The 26,246-nt window shown below is 34.9% G+C and overlaps 1 protein-coding gene across 1 annotated transcript in view; it reads right to left on the bottom strand.

Annotated features, from left to right (window-relative positions):
- The window catches only part of CFAP46 (cilia and flagella associated protein 46), a 69,662-nt gene that overhangs the window by 21,873 nt on the left and 21,543 nt on the right, over positions 1-26,246 (bottom strand). Inside the window, 23 exon segments of the mRNA XM_053984230.1 lie at positions 623-805; positions 1,552-1,658; positions 2,816-3,016; positions 4,534-4,680; positions 5,594-5,723; positions 5,978-6,076; positions 7,523-7,671; positions 8,031-8,180; positions 8,560-8,682; positions 10,692-10,915; positions 13,172-13,331; positions 13,758-13,941; positions 14,471-14,609; positions 14,717-14,801; positions 15,466-15,631; positions 16,961-17,092; positions 18,821-19,002; positions 20,593-20,700; positions 21,465-21,614; positions 21,959-22,169; positions 23,287-23,499; positions 25,054-25,187; positions 25,709-25,854. Coding sequence (XP_053840205.1) covers positions 623-805; positions 1,552-1,658; positions 2,816-3,016; positions 4,534-4,680; positions 5,594-5,723; positions 5,978-6,076; positions 7,523-7,671; positions 8,031-8,180; positions 8,560-8,682; positions 10,692-10,915; positions 13,172-13,331; positions 13,758-13,941; positions 14,471-14,609; positions 14,717-14,801; positions 15,466-15,631; positions 16,961-17,092; positions 18,821-19,002; positions 20,593-20,700; positions 21,465-21,614; positions 21,959-22,169; positions 23,287-23,499; positions 25,054-25,187; positions 25,709-25,854 — 3,523 coding nt within the window.

Raw genomic sequence — 26,246 nt, 5'->3', positions numbered from 1 at the left:
AGGATAAGTGAACCCTTACAAGTTCTTTTTCCAAGGTCTTACTCTTAGAACTGTACTGCTGCAGTGCAAAAAAATGCCAAGACTCAAAGAGAAGAAAGGTAGATCATATTCTCTAGTATGTATTTAGCAGGAACACAATGGCAGTATACCAGGTACTAAGCATATCTCAGTTGTTTTAAGGGGTGCCCTGCAAACAGCTGGGATTCCAAGCATACCATGTTTTGCACTTTTACTATTGCAGCAGTTTCTAGAAAAACATTTCAACAGTAAGAATTGTAAAAGCCTGTAAATACTAGAGAATGATTGGTGTGGCTGCTAAAATACGTCTACAAATGGGAAGTCAAAAATCTGACTTAAGAGACCCTAACACTTTGTTTTGACCTCAAAAGAGAACAAAAGAGAACTCTGCCTTCAGTGAAAACAATTTTTGATTCTACAGTACATTTCTGAATACAGAACACATAAGGAATGCAAACAGACAGCTAGCACTAATATATAAATCCTAACAATGTTATCTGCTCTTTTCCATTTAAATTAGACTATAAAAAGTAAACAAGACACTTCATGGACTAGTTTATCCTACATAAAATTTTTCAGTAGAGGTACAAAGGTGTAGTCTTACCTACAAATATTTGCACATTCCAGCAGTATTTCAGCGCTGTAGTTTTTATGCCCATGATGAAGAAAGTCCTTCTCAACTTGAACTAATTTATTGTAGGATTCCTGTAGAATGTGCGGCAACTGAGCAGAATTGGCATCAATTGTCATATGATCCTGGGCAAAATGTATCTGAATAAGTGTTTTTCTAGAAATAAGAATAAAATACAGGATAGCAGTCAGAAAGCACAGCCTATTTTTGAGAACAGACATATTTCTCTCTGCCTTCCTTTAAATTCTAAGAAGTCTACAAAAAGCACCACCATTGTGTGTTTTACAAATTATAGTAATTCTGAAAAAATCCAAATATTATATTTTCAGATTAGAGAACAGGTATCACTTGTTCCATGTATCTAATTCTTCCATCTTAGTCCTAATCAGTCTTCTAAGTACAGATGAACTGAGAAGACTGATAACAGTCTTCCTTTTCTGATAGAAAGCTTCCCATTTATGGAAAGAGACAGGAGTGTAAGTGTTGTATACTTCTCTCCCTTTACCAACACATTGTAAGGTCTCTGTGCTTGGATTTCAGTGGAACTGAAATCATTGTTTAGTTTCACCGTGAACAGGCTTCTTGGTTCATGTTGAGAAATTAAGACTGTAGACTGCAGTAGTGTTGTACTGCAACCTATGCACAATATGTTGTGGTGTCTAGTTTACGAATATAACAGGTAGTAGGGCTACATGCAAGCATTTGAGAAGGAAATACAGAAATTTGGAAAGAAATTTAAACTTTAAAAGACCAAACCACCACATAAATGACTTAGAACAAATATATTTGAGAATCCACAGAATTTGGCAGACTAAAATAAGACAGCATTGTAAAAAGTACATATATTTGCAATGTAGTTGCATTTTAGAAGCTGGCCGTATTTTAGAGAAAAGACAGCTTACCTGGCTTCAAGGGATGCAATCATAAAACCCAACTCTGATTGCCTGCTAGGTCTCTTCAATAAAGTAGATCGAAGCACACTTACAGTATGTTCCAGTATCTCACAAGCCTGCAGGTAACACCAAAATTTTCAGAATTCTATTTTAAATGACTACAGATAATAATAAACATTAATTTAGAAAGCTTACATTTTGTACAGAACATGTTAATTATCCCCAAGATGGCTGGCTCTTGATAACTGTAAATAAGTCTAGAAAGTTTGAGTTACAGAATCACAGAATGACCAGGTTGGAAGAAACCTTCAAGGTCATTGAGTCCAACCCACCCCCAACACCTCAATTAAACCCTGGCATCCAGTGCTGCATCCAGTCTTTTTTTAAACAGATCCAAGGATGGTGAATCCACCACCTCCCTGGGCAGGCCATTCCAGCACTTGATCACTCTTTCCATAAAAAACTTTTTCCTAATATCCAGCCCAAACTTCCCTTGGCGCAGCTTAAGACTGTGTCCTCCTCTCTGTGTTATGATCATACTTAGTTTGATGGTTACATGAATGGTGCACGTACATACAAGGAGAGATGGAACCAGATTAATCTTGGAGGTACATAGCAAAAGACAGTAAATAGGAGTTTAGTCAAAATCAAAATAATCCCTCTACATGACACAGCCTTGCACAGTTTATCAAGAGAGGTTAGATCATCACAGACAGAAGACTGTGCTGAAACTCATGAAAGTTAAGGGTTTAACAGTAAATGGATATTTTGATGTTATAGGGTTTCAGAAAAAAAAAAGTGTTACAGAAGTACCTTCCAGAATCTAGAAATAATATTTGTAAAACTATTTGAAATACTTGAGAAGGAATAGCAAAATAAAAATAATACTGAAAGGTTTGATTTTTATTGAATATGAAAAAAAAAAAATACCAGTGTTAACAGAACTGTCTAAATACAAAAGAATTCTAATTAAGAGAATCAGATCTCTGGGATTTAGTCATACATACTAGATTATAACTGGTTTTATTCCAATAGGAGAACATACAGCTTTATCATAAAAACATCCTAAACTTCTGTGGGTAGAATCTCATTCCAAGTGGCCTGCATCTGTTTGGAATCTGTAATTAATGTCTGTTAAATGCTCAGAGAAATCATTAACTGCATTTAACACCTAATTTTGCTTTTATTGAAATGTAAAGGATATTTCACTGAGAGAGACCGCTGCTGAAAAAAACCCCAAACCACAATCTCCAAACCCAGAAAATTTCCTTACCATGCTCTGTTTTCCTTCCCCCTCTTCCTCTAGAATTGCTTCTGTTAGACTAAGAGTACTGTTATACCAAAATTGTTCATCTCCTCCTAGAAACTGTGCTTTCTCAAGGAGTGCTTTAGCTTGTCTGTGGTTTCTTTCCAGGTTAGCCAACACAGCAAGTAAATACAAGCACCTTGACGTATCAGATAGGGCCCTCAATTCCTAGAAAGAAAGAGATGTGATCTATATACTAAAAATCCACTACTGCTATTTGTATTTTTGTCTGTCCATATTTTAGACTAACCTTAAAGAAATAAAAAGCGAATGCTATTCTCCCAAGTATCTACTGAATTTCTTAGTTATTCCTTATGGTACGTCTACTTCATATTTCTTTCTGTTCCTGTACCTTCTATTTCACCAGTCAAAAAAGCTATTTTTCTGCTATTATTTAGTATGTATATATCTGCTAGTGTTTGTCAGCATCTGATGAAGAAATGTGATGGCGAAAGTTTTGTTTGGTCAACTGTACAGATAGAGATCCAGTAAACTCACAATGTTGCTTTACACTATATAAGCTATATAACTAGTCCTGTATAAGGAACAAATATTGTATCATATTTGTATACTAGCCTACAGACATACAGGATACTATTGACAAATTGCATAATTAAAATTACTGTCCTCCCTAATGTATTTTGAACTTTCCTCAATATACAATGCTTAATTAATGCTTTATAAAGGGGCATGTATTATTCATGAATATAATTCATATATTATTATTCAAAGTATTCATGATTGTACTAAATTTACATAGGCCATCTTTTCTTACAGGAGAAAAATATTGCACAAAATAACAGGATATCAATTACATTTTTTAAAGTAAAGGTTTTACTGCAATAATTATATTTTAAAAACTTTTTTAATGGAGCACATGGCTAAAGTGGGAAATGTTAGATGTAGGGAAAATATCTGTAATGTATAATCCTTCATAATAATTAGATAAGGCAGATCTGTTAGGTGGAACATATGGACACTGTTATGGTTTGACACTGGCGCAATGTTAGCGCCTCTATGAAAATACACCTTCCCAACATAAATGCTGTGAGATGTTATCAGGAACAGAGCAGAGCAGGCCTAAGCTGCCTGCTTAATAACAACAACTAAGCTGCCTGCCTTGTTTAATAACAAAAGAAAAAAACTTTATTAAACTACTACTACTGCAAAAGACACACACACTAAATCTAGGATGAAGACTTATTTCAGATCTACCAGAATTCTATTTCAGTTTTATCAAAACATTGCAGTAAATCCATAATGAAGCTCAAAATGAAATAATCAGACTCAAATTATCAAAATATTGAGAGGATAGGGCTAAATGCGCTCTCTCTCTTCTGAACAAACCTTGAACTTTTCCCACCTATTTAAACAAACAAGATTGAAATATACCTATATCTTCCAAGGCCACTGCAAAGCAGACAGAGATGCTGACACTACTTCAGAAATTTATATAACCTTCAGACAACTCCCATAAAGTTGGACTGAAATGCCATGTTTTTATGTACATATTATGTACATTGAAATGTAATAAGAAATTGGTTTGGGGTGGTGGGAAAAGGCTTGGCTTTACAGTTTGATTATTATTATTCTGAGGAATAACTGCATCTAAAGGAACATAATAACACATGTTATTAGTTATATTAGTTATTAGTGTTTCTTTTTCTATTTAATTTGTATTGTACCTGAGTTGCAGCATGGGCCTCTGAAAGCAGAAGCCTTGCCGGTTGATACAAGCCTAGCTGAATTAGTACTTCAGCTTTTTCAACCCACAAGTGAGGGAAAGAAAGAGCACTCAGTCCTTTTCCTGTTACTGCATTTACCTCAAAACCCTGAAAAAATTAAAGAAGCATTACATCTTCATAAATGTCAAAAAACCTAGACAGAATACAAGTTGTTGACTATGACATCCCACACCTCAGCTGTATTTGGATTTTCTAACTTCAAAATTTAACATTATATTACAAGAACAACAGGTAGCTTATGAGGTTTGGATTTTACAATCCTCAGAAGGCATTGAACTAGTAAGTAGATACTATTTAAATTAACTGTATGACAGATTAACTACTTCAGATATGCTGCTGTCACAAAGTTGATTTTTGGTAATAACTAAAACTAAAAGAGGAATACTATTTACCAGAGCTAAAAGAGGTGACTTGAGAGGGATTAGTAATTAGAAAAACAATGCACAAGTATGGAAAAAACATACAAAGAGAGCAAAATAGTGTGATGACAATCCAGACAGCATTGCCATAATAAAAAGCAAAGTGGAGGTAAGCATTAAAGAAATCAGTAAGGCAATTATGTTCCTAAAAAAGAGACAGGAAAGACAGAACTGAAATACTTGCATGCCCTTAAAACAATATGCAAGCAGAAGCAAAACTGTACATGCTAATGTAATGGAGAAAGAAGAGAAAAAATGAGACCAAGACTGAATACAATAGCTTTTTTACTTCTCAGTAAAAAAGCTACTTTTTAATCCATTGGCATTACTCCCCAAATACATTTGTAGGAAAGTAGTTTTACTTTGTATGAATCAAGATTCCAATCTTGTTTTTCCTGATATAAATAATATACCAGGCAACACTCAGCTTCAGATGATTCCTAGCAGAATTTAGGTAGCATGTATTTTTAATTATTTTTGTGTTCATGTCTTTCTCAAGTATTATCTATAAACAAACTAGCAAGTGTGTTAAAAAAGGGGGAAGAGTAGCTTACTATAGAAACTGAAGTAGAAATAAAAACCTTTTCACTTGAAGTGAGGATATTCTCATTCCTACTACCATTAAGCTGAGCATTTTCAAATAGTACTTTTCTTTCTTCTGTCTTCATGCATATGTTTTTTTCTTTTTTCAGTGCAATCTCTTGCCTACACCTAAATCACAAGAATGAAAAAGTAAACTCCAGTTTTCAAGAATTTCATAACGAAATATTAGTGTGTTAGGAATCTTTACTATATACTACTCTGTAGATAAACACTAACCAAACATGCACAGAATTTTAGGGCATAGCTAATATACCAAAGGTGTGTTCTCAGCTAATTTTTTTACTATTTTTCTCCAACAACACTTATCAACTGTAGGGAAGACAGTCCCAAATAAATACCGCCTCAGCAGTGAAAATACATACATTGCTTGTTCTAATTCACTAATGTATACTTCTCCAGCAGCTTTCTCATGATACACAGATGCCTGACTCAGTTTTAAATCTGAGCATATCAGGGCAATTCTACAAATAAAAAGAATAAATGTTTAAGAAACACTCCGAATCCTTCATATGTTGCTTCATATAAGCACAATTATATAAACATAGCACATAGTCCCCATTTGTCAATCCTACCTTCCCGTGTCTTGATTAATGCAGGCAATAACGAAGATTGTAAATAAAAACAGGGGAAATTACCCATGGATAGAAGTCACAGAACCAAAGAATAGTTTGGGCTGGAAGGAACTTCTAAAGATATCTTATCTTTAGATGATCTTTGTGAAAGATGCCCTTGCATCCTTGCTCCGAACTCCATCCAGTCTGACCTTGAACACTTCCAGGGATGGGACATCCACCAGTAGCCCCAGTCTAGTCCATCAAACCTGTATCACTCCAACTTAATGGCAAAAATTATATACTAAAAGTATGAAAATATTTATATGGGCTCTCAATAGCATGCAACCACCTCCACCCTGCCCCTCAATGTGTATATGCTAATCTGATTTCAGGATTTCTGTCCTGATTAAAGAGTAATATATTCCTACATATCTGTCTAATCATATATAGACATCAGGTCATATATATATATAAAATACGATGAAATAAACACAAGTCTTGAGGAATCAACAAAAAAAATTTGTCTGGCAAATCTTGGCTGAAAATAATCTCCTGCCAGAAAGTCCCTTTTTGTCTTGTAAGAAAGCAACTCAGTAACTGGTTGGCAGAGAAACACATATATTTGTATACATGAATATCTATTCTGCTTGGTGGGATCAGTTTCAGGCATTTTAAAGATTCGTTATGTGGTATTTCACGAACCATCAGAAAATAAGCAAACAATTATTGCTTATGACTAGTACTTACTAAGCAAACATTATTTAATACCTAACAAAAAAGCATGATAAAATGCTTTAACTAAAACAGCAAGAATTTTCGATTGCATGCATATTAAATACTTTTAAATCAAAACTTTTAGGGGTTATCATCCATAAAAAATAACATAATTTTGGTCACAAAGACAAATCTCTCTAAGAATGCACTTGTCAGGGCAACTTCTTTGTGCCCTTATGGTGGAGAATTTATTTTTGATGCAAATAAGGAGTCTGCCTTTTGAATACTTAATAGATAAAACTCTCATAGAAACTTTTTCTGATTTTGCTTTTTTCAGTTAGATGACAATAAGGCATTTCAAAAATTTTTCACATGAATGTGGTGTGGCTTCATAATCTCATATGCTTTCCATATGGAAGATCCTTTTTTGTAACAATAAATTTAGTGGCTTTAATTCCACAAATCTATTCACCAAAATTCTATTAAAATGCATAAAAAAAGAAAGGAAAATAAATAAAAATCCATTACAAATATAAAACAGTAAGTCACAAAAATTCTTGTTACTACTTGGTGAAATATTAATGGATGATCCACTCCATTCAGTTTCTCTTTTATTTAAAATAAATAAAAGATACAAACCGAAGGTGATAGAGATCAGACAGACTTCTACATTCCAGAACTTCACTCGCAATAACTTCAGCTAGCTGAAAGACTGGAAGAATCAAGTGGGGGCAAAAAATTTTCTGTAGTTCTTTTGATAAAAGGTCCATAAAATACAAAGTGCAAGTCTGAAAAGAATTTTTTTAAAAATTCAGTCAGTATAAACATAATTTTGTAGAAAATACATTTTAAATTAATTATTACATCTTCAGTTCCAAAATAAACCTGAAAAAAGGCACAAAGAAACTTTCTAGCTGAAAGAGCAGCAAGGTACACAGAAAACTGGTAAATATCTTCTCTAAGTTAGCTTCGTTTCAGCATGCAGAGGACAGGCTAACACCTCTTGAACTATTAATGAATACTACAATACAAAAGTATTTGGGACAGCTGTCTGAAAATTCACAGACAGAAAAACTAAAATAAAACCATTTTCCAATACTAATTTTCTAAATAGTAAATGCCCTAGATTTTTGAGGAGTATACTTACAGGCTTTGGGAAATTATCCCAGTGAATACCATAACTATTTGTTTTCTGTTTAAAAGTATCTCTGATTTCACTGGGACAATCATACTGGGCCCATTCTTCCACGTTTGCTGGTAAGGTATCAACTGATTCTTTCCCTTTAGAAACTTCAACCTATAATAAAAACAGGAACATTTTGAGATCAAATTAACAATCCTATTGGTATTAAATATTCAGCTAAAAAAATGAACACATTTGCTTAATGTCCTTTGAAGTTTTGTCAGATTTGGGGGGATTTTGGATCTCTAGACTGTGGGTTTTACAAAACAGCAGCATCTTAACCAAGGCAACAAACAAAAGAAAAAGTATTTGTAAATTCATGATCTGTTAAGACTGAGATCAAGAGTGAAAGAATGATCCACAGATTCACAGAGAAATTCTTCCCAGGTTATGAGAGTCGGTACAGTAAAGCATCTGAACTATTCACCAAATGAGCCCAGGGAAACATCTTTTAGAGAGGGTTGCTTTAATTCCACAGAAAAGTGGGTCTTACTTGTTTCTCTTTCTTTTTGTCCTTGTCTTTTTTAGAAGTTTTTGACTGTACTTTCTGAGGACTTGTAGGTTGTGAAGTCTTTGAGAATGCTTTTGTAATAATCCCTGATGCTGACAATGACACCTAGATGATCAAATAATTAAAGTTAATTACTTTCAATTTGCAATATTAATAACAATAATAATCTCAGTTTCCAGTAATAGTTATTATCCACTGTAAGTCACTATCTACAACTACTAACAATTGTTGTATATCATATTCTGCTTGCATAATAGTTTTCTTCGGTAAAATAGCAATTTCAGAGACTCCTGGATGCTTGAATTTTTTGCACAAGCATTTAGGATGATCATGGCAATGCAATTAAGCAGCAGAACTGTCAAAAGACAAGATCATCCCTGGGATAAATACTACTGCTACCTTTCTTTAACCTTTATGGTTGCAAATGTAATTCTTTTTTTTTCCAAACCATTAGTCTAACTAGCTTCATTTTCTACAAGGGATGAATTTTATAAGGAAGTAATCTGCAAGATGGCAGAGTCACTCTGTACTCTTTCTGGGTCAGTCTTTTACAATGCTAATACTGAATATTATATAAAAGAAATTTCTAAATATTTAAGCCTACAAAAGAATTAATCAAAACTTTCTCTGTACAAGCAAGAGCACAGATTCTAATCTTACCTAAAATTAAAAGTAAACAAAAAAACCCAACAACAACAACAAAAAAAACCCAAAAACAAATAAAAAACCAACCAAACAACAACAACAAAAAACAAAAACAAAAGCCACATTAATTTGAGAAGACTAATATGTTTTGCTGGAGGAATAAAGAGTAGAATACAAAATATGAATAAAAAATAATGCTGGATACACAAAACAAATTTAAATTTCAAATTAAAGGTAACACATCTTTAAAAAGTCAGAGGCAGCTGACTTTTCCAGAAAATGTTTTAAGATCTTCTACTGAGTTATTTATGGAATCCTAACACTAAAAAGCCTGCTTTGAAGTGGATGTCTGCAATCAGGTCTGCTTTACTTTGTAAAGCCAAAACAAGGTACCCTGTAGTACTTTAATTCCTTTAATACCACATGGTTATTCCTTTTCTCACAATACTGTTCAGCTGTAAATATGATGCTTAGAATTACTATCATTATCTTACAACTGGCACTGATGGCAGCATTAGCTCTAAGTTTTAGTTTTAATAGCTTATTCGAACAGTAGTACTCTCTTCAAGTAGCTTTTTCCCATAGTAAGACACACAGTCAAGGGCTGGATATTAAAAGTTATGCTTGTGTAAATCTGAAAACATCAATATTCCATTTTTATTTTGCAAATTCCTGTTTCACATTGCATGTTAAACTGATTCTTATTTTATTTTAAATTCTTGCTCATAATCACCACAATTAAGTGGTAACAAATTGCAGGCTTTCACTCCTAATTGTAATAAAATTATACACAAATCATAGCTTACCAATCTACTTGGTAGGTCCCAACTGAGACTGTTCCTATAATGATTTATTGCATTACTATTATCAGGTACATATTTAGTCCCTTCAAATATTTACTTAACATATAATTGTTTTCCTATGATCATTGCTGTGATTCAGAATAGCCATTTCAATTGGGCATATCTATGAGAAGTGAAGTAGATTTGATTGATTTGAAATGCTCTAACTATGAAAAAGTAATTAGAGAAACCAATCAGTGAACAGTGCCAGCCTCTACAATCCCTTTCATTCAAAAACAGTCCTTTTGATTCAATTTCATGAAGGTTCACCTTCAAAACTGCCAGAAATGTCTTCAGTATGTATTCTGCGACTACTGAGAGTCCTTAACAAATTAAAAATACAAAATTTGAGAACCTATTGCACAAAACATATGAATGGACTCCTGAGAAACAATGGCCCACTGCTTTTATCCTTAGTGTCTCTTCTCCATTTCCCTGAGAGAAACAATTTCCTTGTTTAATCCTTAAACCTGAGAAAATACACCAACTGCAACCTAAAACAGAAAACTCTAAGGGTAAAGTTAAACAACAAATGCATAGCTGCTTCCATAATTACACAAGGAAATGGGAAATATACTGGCCACATTATAATAACAGAGCACAACATATAATTTCATACGATCTCACCTGCCAGATACGGATGATACAGGCATATGCCATCAAACAGTGCTGCTGATGAAAAGAAGAACCATGACCAGAAAATAAAGCCATTAATGTCTGTGCTCTAAACAAAGCTTCCAGTTGTTTAATATTGCTCAAATCTTCCAAATTCATTTGGGGCATGGTACCATTTGCTCCATTGTCCACCTTAGCATTTTCTATAGGCAAAAAATTTGGTATAGCATTGCCTTCTGTTAAAAAAAAACAGCAAACACATGCTCACAGTGACAGCATTGAAAAAATGTATTTAAAAGGTAAAATTTCTGAATTGAAAATGAAAATATTTAGGGGAAAAAAGAAAAATGGAAATCTGTCTGCTAAAGATGTTCTTGTTAAAATGATGCAATGCTACTTGTACCATGGTTTTAATCAACAATGTAACAGTTCTGTATAATAAATTATGTAAACCTGATAGAGAAATTAAATCTGCGAAAGGCTGGACGAGATGATCATTTGAGGTTCCTTCCAACCTGGGCTGTTTTATATTTGAATCTAATTTCCCTTATTACATTACTTGAGTTTCCATTAAGAGCTTTGCAAAGATTTTCTTGAAACTTAAATGGTGTAAGAATAGTAATCATAAGCAAACTGGGCGGATTACAGAACTATACAAAAACACTCTTTGCTGGGTTCAGAACTGGCTGGATGGCCAGGCTGAGAGGGTGGTGGTGAGCAGTGCTGCATCCAGATGGCAGCCAGTCATCAGTGGTATCCCTCAGGGCTCTGGGGCCAGCTCTGTTCCATATTTTTACTGACAATTTGGATGAGGGGATTGAACCTTTCATTAGTAAATCTGCAGATGACACTAAGCTGGGAGCGTGTGCCCATCTGTTGGAAGGTAGGAGGGCTCTTCAGGGACACCTGGAATGGTTGGATGGACGGGCAGAATCTAACAAGATGAAGTTTAATAAATCCAAGTGCCGAGTCCTGCATTTTGGCCACAATAACCCCCTGCAATGCTATGGGCTGGGGACGGTGTGGCTGGACAGTGCCCAGGCAGAAAGGAACCTGGGGGTGCTGGTCAACAGCTGGCTGAACATGAGCCAGCAGTGTGCCCTGGTGGCCAAAAAGGCCAATGGCTCCTGGCCTGGATCAGGAATGGTGTGGGTCAGCAGGAGCAGAGAGGTCATTCTTCCCCTGTACTCGGCACTGGTGAGGCCACACCTCGAGTGCTGTGTCCAGTTCTGGCCCCTCAGTTTGGGAAGGACGTTGAGATGCTCGAACGCATCCAGAGGAGGCAATGAGGCTGGAGAGGGGCTGGGAACACAAACTCTGTGAGGAACGGCTGAGGGAGCTGGGGGTGCTCAGCCTGGAGAAAAGGACACTCAGGGGTGACCTTATCACTCTCCACAGCTCCTGAAAGGTGGCTGTGGTCAGGTGGGGTTGGTCTCTTTATCCAGGCAGCACTGACAACCAGAGGACACAGTCTCAAGCTGCACCAAGGGAAATATAAGTTGGATATCAGGAAAAAATTTTTTACAGAAAGGGTGATAAAGTTCTGGAAGGGTCTGCCTGGGGAGGTAGTGGAGTCACCATCCCTGGATGTGTTTAAAAAAGGCCTGGATGTGGCACTTGGTGCCATGGTTTAGTTGAGGTGTTGGGGCTGGGTTGGACTCAATGACATTGAAGGTCTCTTCCAGCCTGGTGATTCTGTGAATTCTGTGAAAACTTAAATCACCACAGAACTCTAAAAAAAAACCAACAAAACTGCTAACAGAAAAGTATGAACAGTATGAACAGTATGCTGCTAATCAACTGTGTGATAGAGACACTGCATATTTATCTTTCTCAATGAAAACACCCGAAGTACTTGTCTGATCCATGTCGTCTATCCACACAAAAAAAACCCAGCAAAGCAGATGTTCATTAATGCCACACAGGACAGTATGGTTCCGGAAATCAGATACTTTTTTTCCCAAACTAATATTGGGGTATCCCATCAGAATAGGTCACTAAGGTCATACCAGTACAAGTGGATGTTTGTGTGAAAGGAGCAAAGAATTTTTACAGTTACGAAGTAGTTGAAGCCATACATCCTGTTGAAGGTCATTTTTGAAAAATTAATGCTAAGATAAAGCCAAGGAAAGGGTAATGGACTTAGGTACCCAAATCTTGGCATAGAAACTATTTCCTTCAGTTTCACCTGTCCCTCCATGAGAACTCACTTGAAACAAACTGTCCAGCACTGGTTTCTGGTAGCATCTCACATCTCAAGAATCCCTATGTCAGAGGGGAGCAGTATCTTACTATATCAAAAGACTGAGGGTAATTCTCCGTAGCATATCACAGAATTCACAGATAAACTGAACTTGCATTGAATAAATGACAGTAAGTACATGAGAAAATACATGCAATCTTGTGCCTTTCCTTCTGATAACTAAGCTGCAAATTTAAAATCTCATTTGTGTATCCTGCTGAGAAATTGCTCTGAAACATCCATTACACACCTTCTTCTTGTGAGGATTGCATAGGGAATTTCATACAAAGCAGGAGATCTACTGCCCACTCCAGAGGTTTAATAGCATCATTGAGGGGAAACTGATTACAATATAAGCATTCAGCAAATTCCATCAGGTTATCAACTCTCTGCCATTCATCTTCATGTTTCTATAAAAGTAATAAAGGAGGAGTTAAATTGTATTTGTTTGTGTAAACCATCAAAATTATATTCTAAAGTTTCATGTAGTCCTAACAGAAGCAAAAAATAATAATTTGACATCAAGCAGTTTTATTGGCATCACATAATCAGAATTAACTGAACATAACAGAAAACTCCACCACGAGTTAAATCTTTGTTTTATTAAAACTGCTTGCTATTGTTAGACATTTTTCTTTGGCAGAACTCAATGAAAATTTTACTGGATATAAAGATTCAACCATAGAGAGTTTTCCTACTGAAGAGCAATCTCAAAATTATAAAAGGCAATGGTCAAGTATATGGCCTCCCTACACATTCAGGAACTTGCAGTCCTATGAATCACTTGAGAAATATCATTCTATCAGCATGGGAACAAACAGTAAGAACTGACAAACCTGCAAAGCAATGATCGCATTTTGAAAACAGCTTAACTGTTCAACAATACTTCTGGAGACTGTTACCAAGTGTCGCCACATATGTGACAAGTAATCTTCACTGTCATGACTGACTTTCTGAATGGCCATCATAAAATTGCATCCTGATCCTGCCCTCACTGTAGCCATAAGTTTGAAAATCAGGCTAGAAAAAAGATCAAATTATAAATTACTTGCATCTGTACCTGTGAAATTACTTTGTGAGTAAGACATATATACTAGTTCGTATCTGTATAGTACAAAGATGTGAAGTTTATAAACTGGCATAAAAGGGCATGAAACCAACTCAGATAATATTATATAAACAGTACTCTAGAAAATTTTGTTTCCATTTAATGAAGACAGGTTTGCAGTTAAGAAGACTAAAGCTTCTGCTGTATAGCCACATTTCATGCATCTATTTGCTTGGGAAGTAAAATACTACTTTTATGTAAGTTTTTAAAAAATTATATTTACAAACATTATTAGCATTAGTTAGTATAATTTTAGAAGCATTGCCTCTGTGTGTCTTTTTCATGGAAAAGACACAAGAATGTTTTGTGTTGTAAGGACAGGCTGCTTAAAAGTAATCATAATACTTTCCCAATGAATATAAAATAAAAAAATACTAATGAGTTTTATACTTCTTAAGAATCAAAATGCTTATTTTAATGAAAATAAGTCAACCAACTTACAGTTTGTGCCTTGTCTGAGGCAAAACTTGAATAGCTTCATCCAGGACTTTTAGTGCTGTCTCCCAGTCAGCTTTATCAGCATAGATGTGGAATAATAGACCATATAAGGAAGTTCTTAATGTCAGATCTTCCTCAGCACCTTTGAAGTATATTCAAATGATTTATTAATATACTGTAGAATTAGAAGAATGATTACAAATACTGGGTTTTCGTCTATTACCAAAATCAACAGAAGGAAGAACATGCCTGGGAGAAAGCATCCAACTGATAACCCAATATTTTGAAAATCCTTTGTAGTCCACTGATGCAAAGGACATGTATCTTTCTTTTCCTTAAAAAGAACAACAAAAACACACAAAAAAAAAACAAAAGAAAACACAAAAAAACCCTTTATCTTTCAGTTAACATATATCTCTAAGTATTATTGAACTTCTGCTTTGTCAGTGAACCAATCCGTATCATTGATATGAATAGCAATCTGTAACTTAAATAGATTCTTGACCAGATGAAAGCCACAGGCATTTCTCCAGAGTCCTATGCTACAAAACCAATACAAAAATATTGTAATATTACTCTCAGAGAGTCACAGAGTAGCTGAGGTTGGCAGAGATCCTACAGAGCTGTCTGCCTACACCCCTGCCTAAAGCAGTCTCCACTCTTCACCTGTGAAAATTTGAAATACTTGCCAGAAGTGGGTTTTCTTTCTAGATTTCGAATATTTTCTAAAAATTCTTTTTTGTCAGTTTCAAGAAGTGAAACACTACAGTGAAAATCAGACAGCAAATTACATTGCAGAAAACTGTTATAAGTTTGACAATTGCCCAAAACCAAAAGAATCATCAAATGGAATACAAGAGTATGTGACTGCAGGTAAGAAACCAGAAATGTGTTTATGACAAATAAGTCACTTTTGCCTCTTAGGAAAGGTATCTTGAAGTTCCTTTACCATCAGCACCAATCACTAAAAACAAGCAATACCTGTTAGAAATTCTTACCTGTTTGTTTTTAGATTCTGCTTTAATTATATTCTTAAGAATTATTTTGGTAGGTTCTTTAAACTGTTCTCTGTCATGTGGTGAGGCCAGCAAAGGTAAACATGCATTCCAAAAGTGCCTAGCTGCAAACATTACAAGGGAGTAATTTCCAGCTTCACCTGCATGCCTGAAGAAAGGGAAGTAGAACTTTATAAGGGAAAACAGCCACACTTTAGCTATAATAAAAAAATTTACTTTTAGGAACATTTGGGTTTAGCTGATCTATGGATCACTTCAGCGATGAGGACTTAGGATAAGAGCTTAATAGAAAAGCTATTTTCCATTTTTATATACCAAACAATTTCACACACTCAGCAGAACTAAGAATAAATAAGTAGCATATTAATGATTTTACTGTATTTCTGCATAATCTTAGCTCAAGAGTATTCATTTAAACAATAGCAGAAACCTCCTCAAGATGTTCTCATTGGAATAATATTCTTTTTTTGGCTTCCTATTACGTTAATTTCTCATTCTAAAAAAAAATTAAAAAACAAAACACAATAATTATTACTGTACTGTGGATTTTGCTTAGTACAGTACCACTGTAACACAAAAGTATGCCCCAAATGCCACTAGCCGCATTCAAATTGCTTTGAGTGTATTTCTGCAAATGATACTTTGAATTAATAAAAGTTAATAATCCTCCAGATTGTGACACAACACAGTTCTCATTTGAGTGAGAAAAAGCGTGGCATTTTAGTGAAAAATTATAGATTGATGTAATGTAATCACCAATTGAATAGTGCTACTGTTTTAAAAAAAGCAGCTTTTTGAAACTGTCAATATGATCACCCTCTAGACAGCACTCTTTAGATCACATTTAGACTGCTATATCCAGTTCTAGGCCACCCAATATATGCCAGACATGAAGAAAACACAAGGAGCTCAGTGAAAGGCCACTGAGATGATGCAGGACAGGACTACACTTGCCTTGAGAAGAGGGCTAGTTGAAGAGGTGGCTTTGGGAGACCTAACAAGGAGAAGTTTCTCAATAATCTAACAAAGTTATTGAGAAGCAACAGTCAGGCTCTTCCTAGTGAATGGCAGGACAAGCAAGAACAGGCATAAGTTAAAACGAGGAAGGTTCAGAAATGTCCCCTATGGATACAGCCATGCAGTGGAGGCAGGTTATTCACAGAAGCTGGGTGTCTCCATTCCTTGAGGTTTTCACAGCCAGACTGGATAAAGCCCTGAACTGGCCCTGCTTTGAGCAGGAGTCTGACCTAGATCCCTTCTGAGGATGGTATGAATCTCTGACACTACAAGGTCAGCTATGTGGAAAGTAGTTGATAAATTTACTGAAGTGCAAAAATCTGTCAAATCTTCTGTTAAAGACTTCAACTCACAACTATGCTGATTTTTATCAGTCTTGTGAGAAAATAGTATGATCCACAAAACTGTAATTAAATTTTAGATCTGTTTTATGTTAGTTTTCTCTCAACATAAAACATACCTGGCACTCTGAACAAAGGTTTTTGATGCTGCTACACGGAGATGTTTTCTTCCAGACAAATTCTCCATTATGCTCTTTCCTTGTATACAGGCTGTAATGCTTAACATTTCTTGTCTCACCCTGTTACCAAACCTGCATAAAGGCAAATATTTCAAGAAGTGCTAAGTCTTACAGGCTAAGATCATACCAATTCCTATTAATGATGTATTCAAGTTGCTTCTATATAGATGTCCCTTGCTTAGGAAGATACAAATCCTTTTATTGAGTTTTCTTTTAAAATTAGAAAACATTTCAAAAACGGAATATTTTTTTAAAAGGTAGACTAAAATATCTGTTTCACACCTCTAATGAAAATAACAGTGAAATCAGATTTTAAAAAACTATTACCTATATTCAGCAAGGAAAGAACATAGATTTGTAATTTTTTTCCCTATTTTTCACTATTGCACATCAAAAAAAAAATTAGGCCAAAGTCAAACATATACACCAAGCAATTAAAAACAGAAACCAGGAAAATGAGACAATTTTTGATACTTTATTTTGGGATTTGTCATGCTTGTGTCTGGTAAAGTATGCCCAGGGCTCTGGAGAAATTGATATGGATCCTACTCTACTACATGTAGAAGAAAACAATGTAGATTTCAGTTCCAGAGTTAATCGGTTAAAAAATAATACACAAATAAATGGATAGCATTGGTTAATACCATTGATTAATAGCACCTTGGTAAGCAAAGGAGGAATACGATGGGCAGGAGTTTTCCGTGTCTCTATTACCGAGTGCCGCCCGCGGCGGCCGTGGGAGAGCCGCGTGCAGCCGCGGCCTGTGTCCACGAGAGGGCGCCCCTGCCCGCAGCAGGAGCGACCCAGGTGCAATTCAGCCTTGAACCGCCTCGAGCACAACAATGAAACTTACGATTTATTTCCGTGGAAACACTGCCCTCCATTCTCTGGAAATAGCATTGACAGCTCATGACTGCACAATCAAACATTTTATTTTTCATTAGTTTGCAGATTGCTACATGTGCAGCAAGTTGTCTCTGAATTTCTGTGAAGTTCTGAAACAATCTATTTAATATTAAGGTAACTTGGTTTTACATGTTTTTAAACCCATGTAGAAAACAACTACGAATTGCAAAGAACAGAATATTGGTTTTATAAGTTCAATTATTTTGCAGAGGAAAAAAAATGAACACTATATTGTATCTGTAATGTTTACTTCAAACTTCCTACACTCAGGAAAACCACTATTAAATGGTGTTGATTCTTTAGTCTTTGGATAAAATTAAATTCTGCTTTTGGAGGAAATTATTTTTATTATTTTACATGATAGTTACACCTACCATATGCATAGATGGCATTTAGTGCTGTCAGATTACCTGACAGCAGAGCCTGGAGTACAGGAACTGCTCCTATCTTTCATCACCCCCAGCTTCAACTTGGTCCATGAACTACGTAGCCCTTCAGTGTATTAGAGCCAGATGAGCACTGAAAGCAATTTGCTCCATCAAAAGAAGTAGAATCAGCTATTTTCTGCTTAAATATTATAAAAGAGTCAAAATACTATGATTGCCAGAGATCATTTCAGAGCAGCAACGCTCCTGGGAAGACACCCAAACACAGAGATGTACAAGCTTCTGATTCCCTTGGATAGCAAGCTTCATCTCTCTGAAGGGGGTCCAGAGCCACAATCTGTATCTCTCAATACCTTTTACTTTAATTTTCATCTGTAGCTGCACAATTTTTTTTGGAAACAAGATTCTTCTGCTCTTGATTATGTGACCAGACACATTTACCTTCTTTAATTTCTTCAAAATTTAGTTCAAGAACATTACCATATCATATGAAATTCTATGTACTTACACGCCATATTTCTTAATATTTCTGTTGAGGACGAAATTTTCATATGATTCCAAGACCCTTTTGGAACAAGTCATCACTCTTTTATGGTCTTGTGATACATACGCAAAATATGTAAGTCGTGTCAGTGTCTGCAATTCCACTAAGGAATCTGACCAACTGCACTCTAAAGCCAAATCCAGTAACTAGGATGAAAAAGAAAAAGAAAAAGAAAAAGAAAAAGAGAAAAAGAAAAAGAAAAAGAAAAAGAAGTTTAAATTCCAGGGCCTTATATGCTTTTTTCGACAGTAATTACATGCTTAGAGCTGTATCTTCCTTACAACCCACCTGGGCATGGAACAAGTATGTGATACAGCCATCTAGAAAATGAAAGAGCTACAAGTACGATCAAAATATAAAATACAGAGGTCTTGTTCACCATGTAGTAAGAATTAACATAGTGTGTACAAATCCAGGTATAATTGTGCGTGCCTTTTAGCCAGAAGTATCTGCCAGGACTTATTCTATGTCCTCAGCCATCTTTCAAAAACCAGTGGAATAAGACTTCCAAAACTCAGAGCCCATTTTAGTTAAGCTGAAAGTAAGAATGGGATGTTGAAGCGGTTTTGCAACAACCAGTAATTGTAATAAGCAATTGCTGTGTATGCTGTTATATATATGGCAGCTTGGGAGAGCTTGGGCTCCATAATTTTAGAGGTTTTTTCCAACCTAAACACACATACATATATATAGATATAGATAGTTACAGATAGTTTCACATATAGTTTCATTATAGGATCTAAACATTTTCATTTCATTTCTTTTGTACATGTCAAAGTTCCACCTTTTCAGGATAGTGGTAATTGTTAATGAATTGATACAAATGAAGATACTACAACACTGCTATACAAAACTAAGCCAGTGAAGTGATAGGTAAAGTTAACTCAGTATTTGACATAAATCTGTAGACCAACTATAGATATCTATATATTCATAAGGACCCAGTTCCTAATTGTCAGTAATAGTTTCATGGTTGTCCTGGCAACTGCTAGTTTTATTTCACACAGTCAATCAATAGTAACCAAGTGTAGTTGTGTTCTACCTTGCAACTGTCAAAAGTGAATTCACTATAATGTGAAGTTTTCTGTTGAAATGTTGAATGCTTCTAATACAAACCCAAACCTCCCTATAACTACCTGAAATGAGGCTGGAGCCAGGGAGGGGTCAGTCTCTTTTCCCAGGTAACAAGCAACAGGACAAGAGGAAACAGACTCAAATCGCACCAGAGGAGGTTTAGGTTGGATATTGGGAAAATTCCTTCACTGAAAGGAAGTCCCCATCCCTGGATGAATTTAAAAATCATGTGGCTGTGGCACTTGGTGACCTTGGCAGTGCTGGGGGAACAGTTGGACTCCATGATCTCGGAGAACTTTTCTAACCTAAACAACTTTTAAGCTTCTATTACGTTTTCTCCAGAAGAAAAATGAAAGGTTAGAAGTATGGTTCTGTAAAAAATTCACCTGAACCCATTATGCTCATCTGATGATTATTGAAACAATCTGTTAGAGCAACGTAAGTATAAACCCAATATTTATATTCTGATGGTATCTCTCTTTGGATAAATAAAATTATTCTGTCACAAAAATCACCTTCCTGTTAATCACTTGGTTAAAGAAAATAATGGTGCAATAAAAGTTTCAAAAATAATTTAAACTCCATGGAAAATTGAATTTGAAATCAAATTCACAGTACACAATTTCTTAAAACTCAAGAGCTTACAAAAAAACCCTAAATACCTGAGATAAGCTAGGAACAGTGAAATCCATGAGACCCAAGCCATTACATGAATACATTTCCAGACCAACAAAAATTCTTGCCAGAGGATCTTGTGCTTCATCATTATTCTAAGCAGAAATAAAAAATTCACATTCAGAGATTTTTTTTTTTTGGTTAATATTATTAATGATATTAATTGAGGAAGAAGAAGAAGAAGAAGAAGAAGAAGAAGAAGAAGAAGAAGAAGAAGAAGAAGAATGTTGTTTGAAAACCTCAGTTTGCTCTAAGCAATTGCTGCTCTCTACTGTGACTTTAAAATGGTTGGTTTTTTGTATTTATACATTTTTAATTAATACTGTGAACTTTGAACTACTAGTTTCAACATTAGAAGCCCATATCAACAATACAACGAAGGCAAATTTCATATGCCACTGAGGGTTTCCAGTTTTACAGACACTATAAAATAAAAATATAATAATTAAATATTTCTTTCCAGCTTACTAAATCTATAATCTATAATCTATATATATAAAGAGGCCATAGTAAATGTTGACATGAATATATCTGATTTTTCTTAACACTTTTAATGCAGTCATTTTATTATTTTACATTTGTGAATTCAAAATCAATTTTGCTCACCAGACATCATATGACAAACATCACCATGGCAGTTAACAGTGTAAGGAAGAGTTAGGAAATGTAGACTCACTGCTATACCCAATGTGAAAACTTTGCTCTGTAGGGAGCTACAGACAAAATTTATTTTTACATTATGATCAAATATACAGAAGAAAATGTACCTTGATCATTTCAGTCATTATTAAACAAATGTATGAATTTAACTTTCCTTTGTAAAGTTTCAACATTATGCAGGATTTCAGGGAAATCATACCTCCTCCCGAGTCCCAGGCTGATGTCTGATCTGCTGCTGATTTAACTGCTTTGCTTTCACCCAGGTAGCAATAATTTGTTGTTGTGCAGCAATAGAGACTTTTTCATTAGGTATGGTTCCAGTCATTGCATTTAGGGCAAATTCACAAATCTAAACACCAAGAAGAGGAAAAAAAAGTGAAATACAGGAGAATGTGGAAATTTTCTTGTATGGAACATGCTGTCCACTACTTATTTTTAGATTATTGCACGTGCATCTCTAAGCCTAACAACATCTCCTTTAAGTCAACCCAAGGCAAATAGAAGTTACAGTCCTCAGCCCCAAGTTGGTAAGGAGCTCCAATGTGCATTTGGGGAGGATTTGTGGTGACAGAAACTGTAAAAGAAGGTAGCTTTTTCTTTTAAAAACTTCTACTCTTGAATTTATAGGAATTCATTCTGCCGTAATATATGACAGCAGAATGAAAGGGACTACAAAAAATCAGAGGTTTGCACCTCTAAGGCAGCTTTGATGTCAGGAAGTCCACTAGGATCTACTGAAAAAGACTGGATGATATTTGCTTTTTCCCGTTTCTTTGCTGCAGCTTTTCTGCTACTCTCTATTGCTGTATCTTCTATCTTCTCAGCAGGTTTTGGCTTTGGAATCCAAGAAATAATTAGGCCTCGAGCCAAAGCATTACATAACATCAGTAAAATTTCGGTACTTCTGTAGAAGAAAACAAAAATCAGAAGTGCACACTGCATCAGATCAAAATAAAAGGCAGGAATAAAGTTATTGATTTCAAGAAGTAAGCATTAGTTGAAAATCCAGTTTTTTTCATAGAAGGCAAAATTATGGATATTACCCAAAAAAAACTGCCTGTTGGTAAAGCGGTTTAATGATTAAAATTAAAAAAAACTCAATTTTTAGTTAACATCAGGTTTTTTTTCACTCTTTTTCTCTTATGAAAAGAACAACTATTTTCTAAAAAAGTACCCTAAACCAAGACCTTCATATTTTTTATGGTTATCATTGCTAGTACATACTGATGTAAGTATCAAAATTAGTAAGCAGGTATTACCAGTCTCCATCTCTGCACAAACTGAAATTTTACTTTTATTCTCCAGTGCTGTTAAAAGAGACTTCTTTGCTGCCAGTTGTTACTCTACCTAGTGATGAGGTCACTCCCAACGAAGTTCCAAAATATCTAGCGATTTGTCCCATAGTCAGACTTTGACTAGAGTATCTACTCCACAATGGTTGATCATTCTCCCATTGCATTTACTGCAGAACAGGATTTCTTTAAACCTGTGGAATCCATGTTCCCATTTTCATGGTCTACTAATGAGCACATTCCCTTTATTTCTTTTGTTTTCTATTTTCTTGCATTTCAGAACCAGTAGTAATCACCTTACTCTGGTTAGAAATATTTGCAATGAACTACATTTACAAAATAATTCAAGTTCAGAGAACTGACAGCAAGCAAATGCATTTTGAACTGTTGTGCAAATTCAGAGTCTTAAGAGAATTTTCCCAATTTTCTGACTAACTTAACAAAATGCTATTTTGCATGCACATGTTGCTATTCCACACTGAAGAGAAATTAATATTTATTGGTCTGAAGTTAGCATGGCTTACAGTGTATAGTAACAAACAGAAAGGATTAACAGTTCATTTTCACAATTTACCTCCTGAGCTACTCTATATATACCAAGGTTCTTTCACTGCCAATGAAAGCTAGCAATAAATATTTCACAGCACAAAGTGACTTTCAATGTTTGCAATAATATTTTCTGTGTTTTAGAAAAAAAGAGTATGTTCATATCCAAACATCTCAATTTACCCATCGTGCCCGACAGTCTTGAAGGCTCCAAGAAGAGTCTGCAGATACTCAATAATGTCTCTCTGTCTTCCTGAAGAAATCACATGTCTGTTATAATTTAAGATATACACCACAGCGTTGTGAACAATCCAGGCTTCATTCAATTCTTCTCCTATTTCAGCTGCACGCTGGAAGTTTTCCATAGCATACCAAGATAAGCTGTCTATCCATAAACTATAAAATTAGTATAAAGAAGCTGTTATTCCAAAGGTTCAACACTAGAATTAATTCTATCATAAGGTTAAATATGCAGTACTACCAACAACAAGAACAAAAATTTAATTATGTTTCAGTTGCATTTATTAAGTTCTCATCCACTGACTTATATTTTACTCCAATGAGAAGATGGTTCAGAAAAGGAAGTAGCATCAACATAAAATGAGTAGTCTCTGACATTCAAATGCTATTAGCTTAAATAACAGTGTCTATGGTTTATGTTTCACCCACATCTTCGGGTTTTTTAAATGCATGTGTGAATCCACCCATCAGTGCCAGGAATCAAATAACCATGTCAAGGCTCTACTTGAACACAGATATAAGTGAGGCATGCCATCTGAGAGTTAAGGACAAATCTTTTTTACTCAAAACTGCATGTGTTCTTGCACTCAAAGACATTTCCAGGTGCTTTGAAATGCTGTAATCATTTTAAATAGAATAATTTTTTTTTCACATTCTACGTAATAACTTTCTTTCAAAAAATTTATTTTCTTTCTTAGTTATCAAAATGTACTATTACTTTGAAAAAACAATACTAAAAATACAGTCTTGAATGATCATACAGAATTGCCATGGTTTCAAAGCCATAAAGTCAAAAGCACAAACTGACAATGGGTATTACTATGTCACCAATGGTACAGGCCACAGTACCAGACCAAAGTCCTTTTTTACCTATGGGTTTTTAATCTAATTAGGTAAACTCAAAAATAGCTAGTAGCAAATTTTGGAACAGAGTTCTCATCTTCTTTGCACCTTGGCTCTGATCAGTTTATAATTTTCCCCATTCTACTGAACATTTGCAAGCAGACAGTGTGAGAAACTTTACTTAATTTTCAGATTTAATGAACAGACCTAGGGACACATCTCTGCCATCCTGATGTCTCAGGACATGACCACTGTAACAGTAAGGCTGGTATTACTATGAATGTAAACAGCAGAGAGTCTAAGCATCATCTTCAGAAATCTCTCTCCCCCTTCTTCTCCTTTGCAAGAAATAATCATGTCAGACTAGTAAAAAACAGTACTTGCTATATTCTACTCTCCCAAATTCATTTCAGATGATTGGATGGAACACACTAGATTTGTAAACTGGAATAATTCATCGTATGCAGTCAGTACTATGAAATCATTATATATAGAGGAGCTATAAAGCAAGACAAAAAGAGCTTTTTGATTTGAGGAAACATATTTTTAAATTGAGAATTTAATTATCTAAGTGTCAATATACAACAATTTAATAACTTTCCAGCTTGGAACACTAACTTCTTGTTTCAGAGAAATAAATGTTAAATGAAAAATAAAATCCACACTCCAGAATGAAAGGAAACATAAGAAAAAATATTTCAAACTATTTTTTTAGATCTTTTCCCCATTTCTCATGACTACCCAGAAAAATGAAGAATCTGGTGACAATTTTACTAGGGAGAAACAGTTTTTGCAATTATCATTGGGGTCGGATAATAAAGATCTGTTAAGAGTTCCTTGGTCTTGATATGCATTACAAAAAACTACCTGTATGTTTTCCATTCTGGATCACTGTCAGGAAGATATGAAACACATCCTGGATGACTCTGATATGTAGCTTCTGGAAGTACAGCATGATCATTCAGTTTGACTCCCTGCAATCTTAATAAATGAACAGTTGCCTGAAAAGACACAGATAAATAAATTATCTACCCAGGTTATCATTGTAAAAACAGACTGTGACTTCATATTAGTGCTGTTACCTCTCCAAAAATTAAAAAAAAAACCAAAATGCTTTTTCAACTGCTGTACAAGCATGTACAAGTATATGAAATACAAATATCAGTACTTCGTAAGCTTAAAATTGTCTACAGCTAATTTTACTGAATAATTACATGGAGAAAAACCCGTAATTTAGGTATGTAAGTTTTTCTATCATGCTGGAACTTCAAGGATCCAGAAATGTAATGTCAGATGTCAAAAATTTACAGTAGAATCTCTTGTAAAAAGTGTTATCAGCACCTGCAGTAAAACTATTTTTGCTATAGTTACTTTCACACAGTATTTTGATAAGGTTGCTTCATGAAACCACTTCCTTTACTTCCTAGAGAGATAGAAAATAACTAAACTCAAAATTCCAGTGCTTCAAGATTTGTATATAAAACAAAACTAAACAAATATGACAGATGCGTAATTTATTTACCTCTGCATTAATAAATCTTATTTCTGCTAGTATTCTGAGTAAATCTTCTTCAAAAGAAAAGGATTTAGCAAGCAGCAATGATACTTCTGATGAGCTGTCACCTTGACCATCAATCATCATAGTCACATTAGCTTTGTTCTTCTCTGCTAAAAATAAATAAACCCATTACTATTTCCATGCAAATCATCATCTTCATTTTTAAATTTACAAATCCCTACATATTCTTAAATTCACAAGGAATATTTAGCAAGAAAATATTTTTAACTGTTTCAAGTAACTATTTCATTATTACAATTCATTGCACTCAAAACCTGTTCTCAAGCAGTGCTGAGGCATTTGTTACCTGTGATTTTGCTGCATTATTTAAAATCTTCAATATTTGCAGCAAATAACTTGCTCCAGTCATAGTATGCATGACTATGACTGAAATTTCAGTGTGAACAGACTCCATGGCCTCTAGTTCAATTTTATTGCATAAATGGAAGTGGAGCATAGAACTGGATTATGCAGAGGCTAGTCTTTGTGCATTTGAATCATG

This window comes from Vidua macroura, chromosome 8 (assembly GCF_024509145.1).
Source record: "Vidua macroura isolate BioBank_ID:100142 chromosome 8, ASM2450914v1, whole genome shotgun sequence".
Lineage (NCBI taxonomy): Eukaryota > Metazoa > Chordata > Aves > Passeriformes > Viduidae > Vidua > Vidua macroura.
This window is presented reverse-complemented; position numbering and strand designations above follow the sequence as displayed.